Genomic DNA, 16,361 nt, shown 5'->3' on the forward strand with positions numbered 1-16,361 from the left:
GAAAAACACGGCGTCACGACTTTTGTAGAAATTTTGAGGAAATAGTTATTAGTTACTATATCAAGATATACGAACTGACATTTTCTTTTCAAACTATATAGCACTCGCGTCTGTAGTAGTGGGTAGGGTGTGGTCTGCGGTCTAGGTCAAGGTCGCGAAATGCTGCCTGTCATTGCTATTGGCACTGTGATTTTGTTATTCGTTTTTATTAAATTTTTACGAATTCATGATGAGACAACACGACCAAAGCTGCATCACTCCGGATCTGGTTTTATAAAGGTAACGGCTATTAAACACGTATATACAACAGTGTAGAATAGGTTGTTATTCACAGAATATGAAAGTAGTGTGTATTTGCATTTGTTTGGGGTTTATTTAGATAAGATAATGTATTATTTACGGCATATAATGTATATATATACCAATTGCAGTCAATTAAAAGTGTTGTTTTTTATCTTTTACAGAAAGTTATTTCAAAATGTCCTTCACTGACTGAAATCTATCAACCCCCATCTTTATGGGGCAAATGCGGACACATCCAAACTGCCATATATGGTAAAATTGGACGAATTGACTGCCCTCAGCCAAACGGAAAACGTCATTCAATTACATTGGCAACAAAAGAAACAATAACATTTGACATTTTCCAACCAGTCGGTCACCATTCTTCAGGTATATTTTTATTAAAACATCCTATTTTATTATATGCAACAAATATATAGTAATTTTGTGCTGATTGGGTTACTGTGTTCATTTCTTTTGTAATTCTCTGTTTACATATGGATTATTGTGTATAAATACTTTTTTGGAATTCCTTATTTACAAAATAAATATTTTATCAGGGAAATGCACAATACTGTGTTTATTTATTTCGTAATTTAACATTTTCGAAGGTGTTATTGTGTTTGTTTTTTTTTAATTCAACATTTAAATATTCTGCCAGGTGAATGCACAATACTGGTGTGTCCCGGTATTTGCAATTCCTCGGAAAAGAAATATGTTCGAACTTTTATTCACTATGCAGTTAACATGGGATTTCGTGTAGCAGTTTTAAACCACATTGGAGCTCTGCCTAATGTCCGATTGACATCTCCAAAGATATTTACATATGGTGGGTCCCAATATGTAACACATTATCTAAATTCTGTATTGTGTAATGCAATTGCTAATTTGTATTATAAAATAATAAAGCTAAATATTAAGTATTGTTTCCTGTAATTGTATATTAATGCATTCTGATCATTATAAATGGGTTATTGCGTTTTCCAATTAAATAGGCCTACATGATATTGTATTTTTCAGTGTATATGTGCCACATTTTGAATGTCACTTTTGAATGATAAATCTAGTTGCTAGGATTTAATAGGATTTAATATGCTATTAAACATAATTTAGTACAAAAGTTGTTTTGATTTAAAAAGACCTTTCTTTTTGCTTGATAAATGAACACACCAGAAACTAATGACTAAAAACAAAATCATAAATTAAAGAGTCTGGACCACGCTCATACAAGTTGGTTTTAAATGAAAATTTACACTTAATAAATACTATCTGTGGTAATTTTTTGTGAAAAAAATATTTAGTTTGGCCAAAAAAACGTTTTAAAAAGTGCCAAAAAATTCGCCTATTGTTGCGTCACTCGCGGGCACTATGACGTAAATTACGTCACGATCTTTTCTAATCGATGAGCTGATTTAGGCTTTGCTGTTTGCAGCAAAACAGTGTACCGTCGACATAGCATTTTCTGTTACTTTCAAATTAAGAAATAAGCGTGGGTAATGCCGTGGCCTGATTTTAGTTTAAAATTAATATTTTTAAAAATTGTTTGTAAGTGTATTACAGTATTACGCGATTTAAATTTGTCAGTTAACAATAATGTAAAAGTGTCAGTGTGTGATGTATAGTCAGGTAGAAGTATTTCATCTAATGAAGTGACATAAGTGAAGATCCTAGTCCACTAGCAATAGGTATTGAGCCTTTCCAGTTTGAACCTGTACTTCCAGCAAGTGTTGGGGAAGTAGACAGGCCAAGACCATGGAAAATAAGTGAAGCTGAGAAAATCAACAACACAATTTGGTGGGTTGACCAAGAATAGCATTTATTAAAAAAAAATGTGACATTTAATAAGTCTGTTGTTTAAAGTGTTGCACTGTCTTTTTTCCTGAATTTGTTGAAATTTGTGTAAACAGATTTGTGTTGCAAATATGATGTTCTTGACTGAGACCCGAGCATGGAATACAAATTTAGTGAAATCAATTCACTCTAGTCTAGTATTTATTATTGGCCTTCATACCAAAAAGTTGGTCAATCACATGTTTATGGCGTTTATTTTGTTTAGACAGTATCGCTACACAGCTGATCAGAACTTTGTTCGATAGGTACGGCCAAAGTTAGTATAGACCTATACTAACTTTGGGTACGGCAATGACTGGAAAAGGAAAACAGAAAGGTTCAACATTATAGTGACAGTTCAACAACATTTGCAAGAATTTTTCATCATTCAGTTTTGAATGGTCTTGTTTCATACAAAATGTGATTCATGCAAGAGTTATGTTGTTTTAAATTAAGTACATTCAACATTACAAGAAATACATGTTTAAGTATTGGATTATTTTCATTGTTTTGAATAAAGAATACTTGTACCGGATGGTGGATTTGTTCTTCTGCGCTCTCCAAATACAATGCTGCTTACTTGATCCGTACAAGTTTCCTTGCATATTCTAATTAGAACATATCATAGTAAAGCGATCTGAAGTAAAATGTGCACTACAAATATGAGATGACCAGCATACCAATGTAATGTTGCTTGCTTTTTTTTAAGCCTCGCTCATTCTTTTGAAAATGAAAACACACACACTTATCGCTTTACAGCCATTCTTGTCTTGCTATTTTAAACACAGCACCTATCAGGCATGATTACTTGGCCTATGGTAAACTCCTATATGGTAACTTTAAATACAGATATAAATATAGTCTATGCCATATAGGGAAAAAAGAAAAAGAATTTAAAATCTGAACCCTAGAAAGTCACGAAAACTAATTCTCCACTAAGCTTGGTAGGCTATTTTGTGTGGTTATAAACTGATCCCTAGGAAATAGCTTCCAATAAGTTGCTGAAGCCATACAGGTATTGTTTAATACCTTAAAAAACGTTTTGATTTGCTTATCTATCAAAACTGCACCAATAAACCGCTGATAGACCGGGTTTTCCCCATAAACGAAATATTGCATTGTGACGTCACAGTGCCCGCGAGTGACGTTTTTTACAACTTTGAAATTTGATTTTTTAAACGTTCATAACTTTTAAATTAAAGCGAATTTTCACAAACTGGCTGTGAATTTAGCATCAGTAGACATAAAACTTTATTCTTATGCAAAAAACTGCGCAACCATGAGAACCGTGGGCCGGACTCTTTAACAAATTTTCCATTCATCTCTTTATTTTAGGTGAAACAAAGTATTTCGATTGCATGGTACAATGCGTGACAAGCAGATATCCAACTTCGCGTTATGTAATCGTTGGTTTCAGCATGGGAGCAAATATTGTGGTTAGATATTTGGCCGAAGACAGATCCAGGCAACTTCCTATTGTGTGTGCTGTGAGTTGGTGTCAAGGGTATGATGGATTAAGGTATATATTTATATATATTTTAAAATTTTATCCATATTTCACTGTTTTACTTTATTATCTAACCAATTCTATTCTTTCCCATATTTAACCAGTCCTTTTGTGTGCATTTCTGCTAAGAAACTTTATAGTCCGTAGATTTTACCCCAATATTGATAGTTTCAAATAGTTTCGTGTAATATTACATGCTCTATCTATGTACTCACTACAATTAGACTAATTTGGTATGTGATATATGTATATGTACACAGTCGACTGTATGCTGCAATTGTTCAGCTAATATTGTGTTTATTGTTTTTATTTTTAACATGTGTTCATACAATGAGTGTACTGTATGATTCACATAACAACACAACAAATTATCAGCCATGTTTTGTTCCCAACAGATCAACCCACGCTCTTTCATCTGGATTTGGACGTTTCTACAACTACATGGTGACAATGAATTTCAAGAAAATTCTAAAACCTCACTGGTATGCAACCATTTTACTATATAATCTGGTGCTGGAAAAATGTAATGTTTTTAGCACCAGATCATTACTATGGGTGTACTTTATTACACAAGAATCGTTCAACTTTATCAGCACCAGATCAGGGTCAGAGATGTGGAATTTAGTACAGTTACTTTGATTTAATTTACTAATTTTCCACCATGTTTCTGTTTTGTTAGGGTGATACCCTACTACATGTCATTTAACATGCAAATTAGGCTGGAGTTGGCCCATTGCATTACTCTATACACAAATTCATTGACCAACTGAATACCAATAATCCATACCTAACCACATGCTTAATTTAATTGAATTAATACAATAATCTATACTTGATAATGCCAATACATTAACACAAGACTGTTCCAAATTCATTTACTAAATGTACACTGGCTCAAACCCCTGTTAAAAAGCCACACATGTTTTCTAATCTTTTAAAATCTAATTAGTAACGCTTCAGTTGTTAATATTGGATGTTTTATTTATTTCTTGTAAATTTAAACGAAAAATATTCTAGGAACGAACTGTTTAAAGTCCCCACCAACAACAATGACACCAAATTAAGTTACGACGAGAAAAAAGTTGAATCGGCAACGACTTTAGCTGAAATTGAGGATGGGTTACTCAGGTAATACTATGTTTTATTTTGGCGAGCTTTTTATTTCGGGAGGAAAATGTAATATTCCGCTGCTTTTATGTTCACAACTGACTTGTTCTTATAAATTATGCATTGCTAAGATTGGTTTCGCTTGGAAGAAAAGCTGGGAAGCTTTAGAGATAATTATATTGGCATAGTGAAACAAAGGGGACAAAGTCTAATTAAAAAGTCCCACTTATCCAATATTTACACAGCAGTGGAAAATTTGTGTGATTACGTATTTGAAAACCCATAAGGTTTAAGCTTAATGGATTGTATTTTGGATTTCTCCAGGCATTTTGACGGCTTTAAGAGCCATGTTGACTACAAAGCACTGTGTGGCTGCGCTCACATGATCGACAATGTAAGTTAATCAGTAAACTTATTTTATTTCACAATGTGCTAACAGTGGACAATGTTGTACTTAATAGTATCATACCATTTGCGATGTTGGGCAAAACAAACCTAAATACATAAGCCAAATCTTGGTTATAAGCTGCCAATACCCTAAGGCTGTTAAACAGATCATGTTTATGTTGCTTATATCTTTAATCTAAATAAGAATCGTAATTTGCCAATACCTTGCCTGTGGCAGCACAAAATGTGACACTGTCACTTTAATACATGAACCAGACAGAAAATAAACTTTAAATTTATGTTACAGTCACTTTACTGAAGAGCAGGTTAGGAAATTGTTGTACAAAGCAACCTATGCGGAATTGTTGTCCTGTTTATTTGCGTTTGTGCGTGTTCAGTGTTTTCAAATATGTCTGCAAAAATTTTGGAAAAAAAAAACAAACACAGAAAAAAAAACATTTTTAATTATTCATTTTTTTATGATAAATGTTTTTTGGCAGATACACATTCCTATACTTCTGCTAAACTCTGAGGACGACCCTTTAATAATAAGTGACGTGCATGACATCCCTATTTCTTACAGCAGTAAGTTTCTCAAATGTATTTATAATGTTATAGGTCTAGCCAATTAGTCAATATCCTATCACACTGAAATTTCTTTAAATGTTCTACAAAATACACAAGCAACCCTAAAACTAGTTATGGATATTTCTACACTACACTGTGTGCTTTTGTTTTTTTTTGTGTACTTAATCTAAATACATGGATGAGGTCCAAGGTACACCAAGAGATTGTTGACCCATTCTCTTAGCTAAATAGTGATATCACAACTAACTTGGCCAAAACTTTTTATTTTTTAGGAAAATCTGAGAAAGGGCTGTTCGCCGCCATGCAACATGGTGGTCACTTAGGTTTCTACAAAGGCAAGTGGTATAAACCAGATGCTACCACTCTACTTGAGTCTATAACCATGGAATACATTGAAGCTGTATTAGGCCATATTTAACTTCTGTTGCTTTATTGTTGCTTTCTATTTCACTTGTAGGCCTTTGCTTTAGATTGTTTTTTCTCCATTTTTACTTTTCACCTAACAAAGCTATATTTCTAAAAATAAATTAATCGTGAGATTGTAAAAAATAAATAAATTTAATTTGATTATTGTTATTTCATTCTAGTGTCTTCTTGCACTTTTATTTAACCTTTAATTTTGAACATATTTTGTATTGTGTCTATTTCAGTTTTCTGCTCTAAACGCGAGTACATGTACACAGCAGTATGTTTTATTGCTCTGTAAATGCACAATTCTTTTATACAAACTGTATGCGGAACCTGAATATAATTCAAAATAAAAAAAGTTAAATAACGAAATATCTGTTATATGAAACTATATATTATTAACAGTATTGTCCAGCTTCATTTAAACTTCCCCATTTCAGTAATAAACTAAGTGATATACATATATTTTCTCTTGATAAGCATCTTTTGTAATAAAATAGTTGGGTACTATTCTATAAGCTAGCACACAGCATTTGGCAATTCAAACATACACCAAATGACACACCTTTAAGTTTAAAATCCTGTAAGTAAAACTTAAGTAACAAATCACCTGTAATTTGGACGATATGAGGTTTTATTTACATGAACCAAGTTCAGTATGTATAACCGTGTCACACACGACGGCGGCATTTTACAGGTGAAACAGATGAGCAATTAAAAAGAAATAGCGTAGGCATGCACAGCCAAGCAGGGATTGGAACTTAAAGTGGGGCATGAGGAACCACTGGCGCAGGGTGGAACTTGGGGGTAAAAAGTGCGACGGCATTGGAACATACAGATTTGTTGGTCCGAAAAAATGACAATTTTAGAAAAAGTTCGTCAGGATGGGACTGTGGGTTAGGGGAGGACTGTACAAGCAACATTCAGTGGAATATTAGAGGTAGATGGATCCCAGGTTATGACCATGGGGTAAATGGGGCCATTTTGCGAGCGGCTTAGAGCCGTTTCCAGATCCTGAATCAAGTTTTTGACCGTTCGAGGTATATTGAAAGTTTTTTTGAAATATAACGACTGGGTCCTTTGAGGACCGTTACAATTGAGGTATGGTTCAACATTTCGCCACGAGGTAGCAATCTTAAAAGAAGGTTTTCTAAGAAAACTCTTCATTTCAATGAGATAATTTGGTGTTGCTTTGAGACCGTGTCAAAAGAATAAATTAAATGACATAAGAAGAAACACATATTGAGAGCGTTAGTTGCGCCTTTGTGGAGTGTTGGCGTCTGAAAAAGAACAGCTACTGTGTGGAGTTACATAAAGTAAAATCCAACACGTTTGGTACTATTAATAACACTACACTAGGAAACAAGTTAAATAGTTCTGCTAATTTGTAACTACACATTCTTTAAAAGTAGTGCTAGGTTTTTAAGAAATGAGTATCATATACAACCTTAGCAGAAGCTGCTTGGTGCAGAATAAGCATTAGTTTTAAACTTGATAATTTTGGCGCTGCATTTTCTGCAAGCAGATTTCTAGGTTAGTAATTGTTGCAAGGCAAACTAATTTTGCAAAAATGGGGATTACAGTATTGTCAGTTGTGGGATAAAAAGATAAAATACAGGCAACCATTGCTGCCAGTAAAATGATGCACTATGAAACTTCTATGCAGTTTTGTAAGGCAGTTTGAAATATGGCACCATCAATTATTGCTGCAAATTAAGATCTTGAATTTGAAAAAGTTTTGTTCCGTTGCAGTTTTTGGGTAAATCTGTATGTGCAGAGCCAGTACAGAAAACTTAGGTTTAAAAAAGCGCACAAAAAGCACAGGTACTGTTGGTTAGCTATGCTTCGGAGAAATGAGGCATTGGCATTGAGGGCAATTAGCAAATGAGGTGTTGCAGCTATACAGTAAAATAAATGATAAAGAACAAGCGTGGTATGCTGGCCTGCTAGTTCAGGTGAAAAACTATCAAAATTTTGAGACATTTTTGACTTGCCTAGATTAGTTCATGTACGATGACTGGAAATGGTTTATGGTCTTGAGATATGTTTAGTTGTGTTGCACTACTCTATTATTAAGCCTACAACACCGCATACAACATGGTTATAAGAGGTAGGCGGGAAAATACTCTGACTCAGCATTTAGAAGACGATGACGCGGTTGTTTCCAAAATCAACGACAGCAATATGGCCATGAGGTGTCACTGTTACACCAGAAGGACGATCCATAAGAGCGGATCCATTGGTTGTACTGGCTCCACCAAAAACAGCAATCAGACCACCAGTTGGAGTGAAGACTTGAATACGATGGTTACGGGAATCAGCAACTACTATGTTGCCTTCTTCATCAATGGCAACTCCCTTTGTTATAATGCAAATGTATGAAGTTAGAAAGTGCCAGTATATTGGCTAATGGGCCTTGGATTGATTAATGTGTGTTTTGGAGCAAAGACCAAATTTGGTGAAAGACACTTGACAACTAGGTAGCAGAAATTAAAGTTACATTGATGCAAAACTAACAATAATATCTGAAAAAACATACTGCCAGATTGTTACACAGAATATAATTTTTCTGTCGCTGAGTTATACTGTCTCCATTATACCTATATCCTTTGAATTACATTTCTTCGTAAAATCTTGTGATTAAATTTTCTAGTCTAGATTTAACATAATATTTCAAAATTACCTGTGGTCTTAGGAATTGCAGAGCCTGGTTGCCTTCTGAGCCCAAGTACCTGGCTGACTGTAGATCTGGTTCAATTATGACCAGTCTATGATTGTTGAAGTCAGTGACAATGATGCGATCATGGGAAAAAGCTACACCTCGTGGTGAATCAAAGTGTTTCCATAACGCACCTGGTAAAACAAGTGAAATATTCTGCATTGCTGGAAAATGATGGTTTGATGATACAGTTTTAATTTATGTATGAAAATTGAAAATTATAAGCATTTGGTCATACAAGAGTAGTAGGGTATTTGTACGAGTTAAAGTTACAAAACACTTTTAGCATTAAATGTTTCCAAAACAGCATAATTTTAATAAGATAAAATATAAAAGAGGCAAACAATTTTTGACTTAACAGCAAAGTGATAAGTTGCTATACAAAAAATCATCGTTTTTATTGGTAAAAACATTTTTTTCTTAAAACCAGTTTTTACTGTAACTCACCCTCAAACCCATATTTGTGCAAGAACGTTCCGTCTGGAGAGAACAGTTGAATTCTGTGGTTCCTAGTGTCGGTGACTGCGATCATACCAACTGAGTTGACAGCCACGTCCCATGGATAATTGAACTGTCCACTCTTAGAACCTCGCTCTCCAAACATGCCCACGAAAGTGCCATCGAAACAGAAGATCTTTAAAGGAATGCATATTTATGAGTATATGATGGGTGACAATTTGGATGAGCACTTAGATATAAAGTACTGTATTAAATTCCGCGAATCTGACCTAATTTGGTGCTCATAGAGTTAAACGATTCTTGTGTTAAGAAATACAGTAAGGATCTGGTGCTAAAAAACTTAACCGACAAAAGTCAAACCAATTGTTTAATAAAACAAATATATTTCGCCTAAATGGCATCGTCAGTCACTTATTTAAAAAGAATCAAAATTGGTTCCTTGAAATACATAGGCACTTTGTTATTTCAGGTGTATAGTTACTGCAGCTGGAAAATTGAAGCCTTTTATTGTTTTGAATGGCTTTCCACTATCATAACATTATTAAGCGGGAATTTTAAAAACATTAAAATAAAATTCGATTAAATTCATGTCATGTAAATTATTAAGAAAACGTAGCTTTGCAGCAAAAATAGGAGAACTATGCCGTTCTGTAATTTACAAATACAGCAGATACATCTGACATAGTCTTACAGGTCTGGATTGTTTATATGCATTACAGGATTAATTTGTGTTTTTTTTATATCCAAAGTGTAGTTTAGGTGTGAAAGCAAATAAGAACATGGATTGAAACTAAATACGTGAAAACATTTTATAACTTAAACACCAGCAATATACTGTAAACTTAAGTTAAACCCATGCTAACAAAAGTGTTTCTTAAATAAATAATGAAGATATATGGAAGACAGAATACCCAGGTGAGCAATTACACAATTTGGTAAAGTACTTTCCGTAATACCTGGATTCGATGGTTGTCTTTGTCCGCAACTATAATTTGACCTTGCTTGTTCACGGTGACCCCTGCAGGTCGATCAAATTGACCGGGTCGCGACCCCGAAGTTCCAAACTTATGGTGAAAACTTCCATCATAGTTGAAGATCTGTAATCGGTTGTTGCTACGATCGGCAACAATAAGGTGGCCCTATGTAAAAAAATATTTTATAATGTTTTATAGTGATACTAAATTCTGATATATATATTTTACAGTATACACTGAATCAGATATTAAGAATAATACCAAATAATAAAGTCATATAAGTGGTTTCAGTCATTGTGTACAATTTTGAACAGATTCAAATGATGTGTAAGAAAAAAGTTTGTAAAAGTTTATTGAGGTAATCGAGTAACTCTGACCTATATAAATAATTTAGGATTTTACAAAGAAATGTAATTTTGGGTTGCAAACGCATGTCATTACACTATCAGGCTGGGCTAGAGTGTCACTTCTAACCCGTACAGAATAAAATGCAAAAAGCATGAATGAAGTCGTTCACCTGCGAATCGCAGCATATTCCCCACGGTCTGCAGAGTTCACCATCTTTTGAGCCTTCCTTGCCAAACGTAAGTACAGGGGTGCCTGCAGCTGCCCTTGATGAGTAATTGATATTTCGCTTGACAAGTAGATTGAAGGGGCTGTCACATACTGGTAGGCCACGGCACCAAGCAGACACCGAGTATTTGCCCTCTTGGACAGCAGGAAAGCAGAAACGATACCTTCCCTCCCCAGAATCTAACACATCGGCACGAAACGTTGAGCTGTCAGGGCGACGAATGAGAATCTCAAAAACGTCACCACCAATATGTCTCGGGGCTCCTGCATGGTCCCTACAACAAAATACATTATGCATAACTCCACCACTAAGCATTATTTATGATGAATTGAATTAGTTTCACAGATTTTTAGTTCCTTGTTAATAGTTAACCGCATTTTCCACATACCGTGCATGTATTGTAAACGATGCATTTGTCCCGCATAGTACTGTGTTAGAAGGGCCACCATCTTTTGAGAGTAATGAGTGTTGGGCGGATACAGAGCTCTTCACGTTACCAAGTGATGTGAAGGCATGCAGTAATCCTGGTTCCGGTTGAACGAACATAATGACATCATCGTCATGGGGGATGGTGGTAACACAGAACCTTGATATGTTAAGTAAACCGGTCTCCATCTTTTGCTTGGCTGAAAAGCAATGTAGTTTGGTTACATTCTATTCTATGTGGATAAGGTCCCACAGAGTGGCATACATGTTATACACGATACACATATACAAACAAATTTTAAAATATTAAAACATAAATCTCAAGCAGGCATTTCATAGCAGAAAAATCAAAACTTACAAAAAGTGAGATTTTTTATATATATTGGTTAAAATTGGAAATTTTTAAAGGGGCATTAAATATATTAGATTCTCATTGATCTTGTATAATATTGTAGTTCAGCTGTTTATGACATCCACTTACAACAATAAGTGCTCTGGTTAATGATCAACAGTACAATGGGTGTCAGTTTGAAAAGTATTTCTGGTATGCAGTAAAACATATTTCATACATAACAACCAATTTAAAGAGTTAACAAACAGAACTAAAGCACAGTATCAGTAACAATACTAATTTCGGGCATCAATGCTGAATTATTATAAAAATTTAAAATGTAGTGGTTTTTTAAACTGAAAACCTACAATTCCATGTTTTGGGTTTTAAGTAAGAAAAATGTCATGTAAGAATTTATTCAAGTAATACAATTACGACTGTGGTGGAAATGTCAGTTTCAAGGGTAGCATGATGTTTGGTTTCATGTCTCTAATACTGTTGTGATAGTATATATTTCAATATTTAAGCATTTTCTTGGTGCAATGGTACAAAATTAAATTATATATTTTGCCCATCAACAAAATTATTAAATTATCTGTTACTTTTTCTTTGGCAAATTGACCTCATTTTTTAAGGAATATATTTTATTATAAGTTAATTATTGACCCTTATCAGTTTTACTAATGCTTGATACCCATCAGGATATCAACAGTCTTTTTAATCCAGAAAATGTAGTAAAATTTTTTAAAAAATCAAATTTTGGAATGCAATCAATCTAAACAAAACACTCATCAAACGGGAGCGTGGCAAAAAACCTTTGAGAATTTCGAGAGCTTCCCCAGAATCGAGTGTCTCCTTCACATCTTCCATTGTTGTTTTCAAGCTGCTTGCTGACTGTTGAAGGCGGTCTATCTGTGAAGTGAGGATCTGGCATTTTGCCTTCACCACAATGATAGATTATTCTGTTAATTCCGCTACCAGGCATAATGTAAACAATCTTTTAACAACTAATCTGGTACAAAAAACATAGTGTATTTCTGATGTTTTGTCTACCATCCAGCAAGACTAAAAAGTTTTAACAAGATTTTTAAAACGTTGAAAATACACCATAAAAACGTAGTGTATTTTTAACTATTTAAAAAATAAAACTTGGCAAGACAAAACAGAAAAAATACACTACATTTTACATACCAGATAGCCGTTGAAAGAATATTTAAAGGAAGATCAATAAATATAGTTGTCAATAGATATGTACCGCGTGCACTGTTTGACGTGGTAGTAAAGATCTCTAATGAAAAATTTAGGATTCGGCCTTAAGAGTGCGCTTATAAACTCAGGTGATGTATTATTAATGAATATATTAGCCGGTTTGGATTTAGCCAGAAATGGAGTAAATGTATTCTAATTTTAATATAGGATTTCCGTATACACAACTTCAGCACAATTGCTCTGATTTTAAAGTTACATTTTTATCTTTCACATGTGCTAAAAAATTATGTTGTTTTACTTTTAGTAATCTACAATAAATTTATTAAAGAACCAAGCATTTAGATTTGTTCTACTGTTGCTGATGTGTCATAGAAAAAAAGCTAAACATCGGATTACAACTGATATAAAAAAAAACAAGCTAAAAACACAATGTATATATAACAGAAAAGTTATAAGACTACACTTACCAATTTAATTTTTTCAATTTTTTCAATAAGATCTCGCTCCCTCTGCTCTAGCGCCATCATGTGTTTGTGTGTCATTGAATGAACGTCCGTGACGACTAATTTGCTTCGACCAATCACGCGATCGATTAGAAGCTGAATATCCAAGATGCTTTTTTCCAAACTTCTCAAGTCATTTCTAAAGTTAAAATTAATGTTGCAGCGAAGCATGAGAAAAAGGATTGAGGCCAAAGTTAAACCATTTTTCCTTGTTTTGTATCAGTTTGTAACTAATTATTCATACACTGTTTTGGCTTTATTAATGAAGTAAACTGTTTTGTTTTAAGTTTACAAATGTGTTTTGATGTAATATTAATGTGCATTCATATAAATTAGTTTTTTTAGGTGATTTTACATGCATCCAATTCGAACCTTAGTTTAGTCTTTTAAATTAGGATAATATCATGTAAAATAAGTCACAATAAAAAAGGAAAAACATCACTTTACTTCTGTTCTAGTTCTACTACATAACAGATTGGTATATCTTGCTATAAAACTTGTTTAAATTAAATTTAGGTTTTTACTTATAGGAAAAAACCCTAAGAAATGCATACAAGTCCACTCATCCTTATGCAACAAAGATATCACTATAATAGCACCACTGTTATCTCTGTCACTGTCAGCATTTAGGAAGTTGCCTTATCTATCACTATGTCAAGAGTGTCGAAAGTATGTTTGAAGTGTTGCTTACTTAGCATCAGATAAAAGAGAAATTGTTGCAGTTTTACTGTCTTCAACTGCATCCTTGAGGTATTGGAAGTTATGTCCGCTATGCTGAAATACAGTGCATTGGTTGCAAATTGCCTGGAAATAAAATGTAATAAAATAATTAGATTCATAATGCAAAGGAAATATGATCGGGAGCTATGAAAACTTAACAGACAAAAATCAAGTGTATAAAGTTGTATATTAAAAGAGATATTTATTTCACCTAAATGGCATATGCTAAAATACAGTGCATAGGTCGCAAAAATGAAACACACAATAGAATAATTGTATTTATAATGCTTAGAAAAAATGTTTAACAAAGGTGGTAACATACATCATATGAAAAGCTAAACGGCTAGCAAATATGAAGAACTACAGTGGCCATACAATGATCTAAAATACACATAGTAGCCTAAATTCTAAAAACGTTTTTTTTTTCACCTTTTCTTAGCATAGCAAATGGTCATTCTGTGTGCAAACAGTCACACACAAAAATTCCTATCTAACTTGGCTTTATTGTAATAGCAGAACTACACACAGAACAACAGAAATGCATATTGTTGGCTTAATACTGGTGCTGTTGACTTACCACAGAACAAGAGTCACAAAATAAACGCAAAACTTCGTTTGTATGAGAAGTACAAAAGTTTTGATTTTCGCATGGAGGGGAAAGTAGATAGGGCATTTGACGATGCTGTTCAACATTGTTTTCTTTCTGCTCTGCCTAAAATGACCAGTTTTATGTTCGCTCTAATTCACATACGGGTAAAAATTCAATTGGATTTATTTAGGTATTTTTTCGGTGACAAACTGGTATAGACTTATGGCTTAATGATTTGAATATTAAATTAATGTAAAAATAATCATTTCATTTCTTTGTGGCACTGTAACCATAAAGTTGAACACTAAAAAAAAACAATATTCATAATTTAAGAAAATCTTTAAATAAAACCCAAGTCATAATATAAAGAAAACAATAAAAAAAGCACACTAATCATAATATTAACATTTAAACTTACTTTTACTATAATGTGGTCCTTCGTCAATCGAACGCGATAGTGAGCAGAAACACAGCGCTGGCACAAGTAGTCCTTACAGTCACGACAGTAGGAGCTAGCTGCCACCCCATCACCACAACTACACGAGTGATTTTCCGTTTCTTTAATATCATCGTGCAGTGACATAGCTTCGAGTATGTTGCCAATTAAAAAAGATGAGAACTGGCCATCAACAGAAGGCAGGGTAAGATTGTTTGAAGAATTGTTGAACCCGCTGGAAGTCATGTCGCCAATGCTATTGCTGAGCATACTGTTTACTGAGGAGATGGGGGACAAAGGGCTTCCTCTTGTAACAGAAACGTCTTTGATACTTTCACCAAGCAGTGAGCTTGTGTGATTAATGTGATTAAAAGGACCGGCCATTTTTAGAATCCCGGCAAAAATATTGCTAAAGTTTTAGATGATCATGACTTCAAATTTTGACTCACAACGATCATGCAATGGCATGGGCTACAATTACTCATCTTGTTATGCTCCAATTAAAATATTATCTCGTCTTTTCCAAATTTTATACTTTTTTTTAAAGTAATACCACAATGACAAAGTCTGGGTAAATGGTTATTAAGCAGCTAACGCCTGCTAATCAATTTTGAGGTAGAAAAATCTGAAACAACAATTTCAAATATTACAATTTTTTAAACAAAAACCACATTAGTCAAAAATAGAGTTACAAAATTATCAGAGTTTTATTAACATTGGTTTAAATGAAAGATAGGCTTGAATATACCAGTTTGTTTTGTTGTCATATTATCATCTTTACATTACGATAACAACAACAATTTTACTTTCCAAAATGCAAATTATATTGTTGTTTTGCTTTAATGGAATAACATACTTTAAATGCAATATTTCACACGTAACGAACTTGTGTTGTCGTTGTGTAACTTTGTATTTACGGTACTACTTAACTAAATTGAATTATTTCTCATATACTCGTATAGTGGTACGTAAACAGCTATTTTTACCTTATAATCTACAGAGAGCAGTGGAACACGCACGAATACACTAAACTTAACACATAAACAATGTTAATCTGTTAATGCTGCTTCCACTGGATTTGAACGAAAAAGTGCAACCGCAAGGTGAACTTTACGATAATTTAACTAAAGTACGTTCCATGCATAGTAGGGCGAAATGCCAGAATGGTACGGTTTATGTGGTCCCCTTATGTCATAAAAGAGAACAGTTTAACATTGGGAACGGACTGATAGCTAATTGCTCTTAACATAGTATTCTACGTGAATGTTTTTCTTTCACATTTGGTTTGCTGCCTATTTTTCAGGATTTTAAA

General features: G+C 33.7%; 2 protein-coding genes across 3 annotated transcripts; one reads left to right on the forward strand and one right to left on the reverse strand.

The window, feature by feature from the left end:
* The first annotated feature begins 63 nt into the window (after nucleotides 1-63).
* On the forward strand, nucleotides 64-6,481 carry LOC149738954 (monoacylglycerol lipase ABHD2-like). Of its 2 annotated transcripts, none has more exons than XM_089875562.1 (9): nucleotides 64-279; nucleotides 465-672; nucleotides 944-1,111; nucleotides 3,448-3,631; nucleotides 4,015-4,101; nucleotides 4,637-4,747; nucleotides 5,051-5,120; nucleotides 5,614-5,698; nucleotides 5,974-6,481. In XM_089875562.1, exons 1-9 carry the CDS (start codon nucleotides 160-162, stop codon nucleotides 6,117-6,119), a joined length of 1,179 nt encoding a protein of 392 aa, XP_089731688.1. In that variant the 5' UTR covers nucleotides 64-159; the 3' UTR covers nucleotides 6,120-6,481. The 2 variants fall into 2 exon arrangements, with proteins under 2 accessions (XP_089731688.1, XP_089731690.1); XM_089875564.1 differs by lacking the exon at nucleotides 5,974-6,481 and adding an exon at nucleotides 5,421-5,439.
* Nucleotides 6,482-6,725: 244 nt separating this feature from the next.
* On the reverse strand, nucleotides 6,726-16,176 carry LOC149738955 (E3 ubiquitin-protein ligase TRIM71-like). Its single transcript, XM_089875552.1, has 12 exons — nucleotides 16,036-16,176; nucleotides 15,032-15,674; nucleotides 14,602-14,736; nucleotides 13,996-14,108; nucleotides 13,269-13,443; nucleotides 12,408-12,531; nucleotides 11,224-11,461; nucleotides 10,779-11,109; nucleotides 10,244-10,426; nucleotides 9,276-9,462; nucleotides 8,793-8,962; nucleotides 6,726-8,467 (listed from the first exon to the last, which is right to left on the reverse strand). The coding sequence occupies exons 2-12, from the start codon at nucleotides 15,431-15,433 to the stop codon at nucleotides 8,249-8,251; spliced, it is 2,277 nt and encodes a 758-aa protein (XP_089731678.1). The 5' UTR covers nucleotides 15,434-15,674; nucleotides 16,036-16,176; the 3' UTR covers nucleotides 6,726-8,248.
* Between the last annotated feature and the right edge of the window lie 185 nt (nucleotides 16,177-16,361).

Source organism: Ciona robusta, chromosome 3 (assembly GCF_009617815.1).
Source record: "Ciona robusta chromosome 3, ASM961781v2".
Lineage (NCBI taxonomy): Eukaryota > Metazoa > Chordata > Ascidiacea > Phlebobranchia > Cionidae > Ciona > Ciona robusta.

Bases quoted from the DNA above. Each gene is read 5' to 3' on its own strand.
- LOC149738954 (XM_089875562.1), top strand. From the start codon at position 160: ATGCTGCCTGTCATTGCTATTGGCACTGTGATTTTGTTATTCGTTTTT. The intron at 673-943 runs GTATATTTTTAT...ATATTCTGCCAG, and splicing joins AGTCGGTCACCATTCTTCAG to GTGAATGCACAATACTGGTG. The intron at 3,632-4,014 runs GTATATATTTAT...TGTTCCCAACAG, and splicing joins CAAGGGTATGATGGATTAAG to ATCAACCCACGCTCTTTCAT.
- LOC149738955 (XM_089875552.1), bottom strand. From the start codon at position 15,433: ATGGCCGGTCCTTTTAATCACATTAATCACACAAGCTCACTGCTTGGT. The intron at 13,444-13,995 runs GTAAGCAACACT...TTTTAACTTTAG, and splicing joins TCTCTTTTATCTGATGCTAA to AAATGACTTGAGAAGTTTGG. The intron at 9,463-10,243 runs GTATTACGGAAA...ATTCCTTTAAAG, and splicing joins AAGACAACCATCGAATCCAG to ATCTTCTGTTTCGATGGCAC.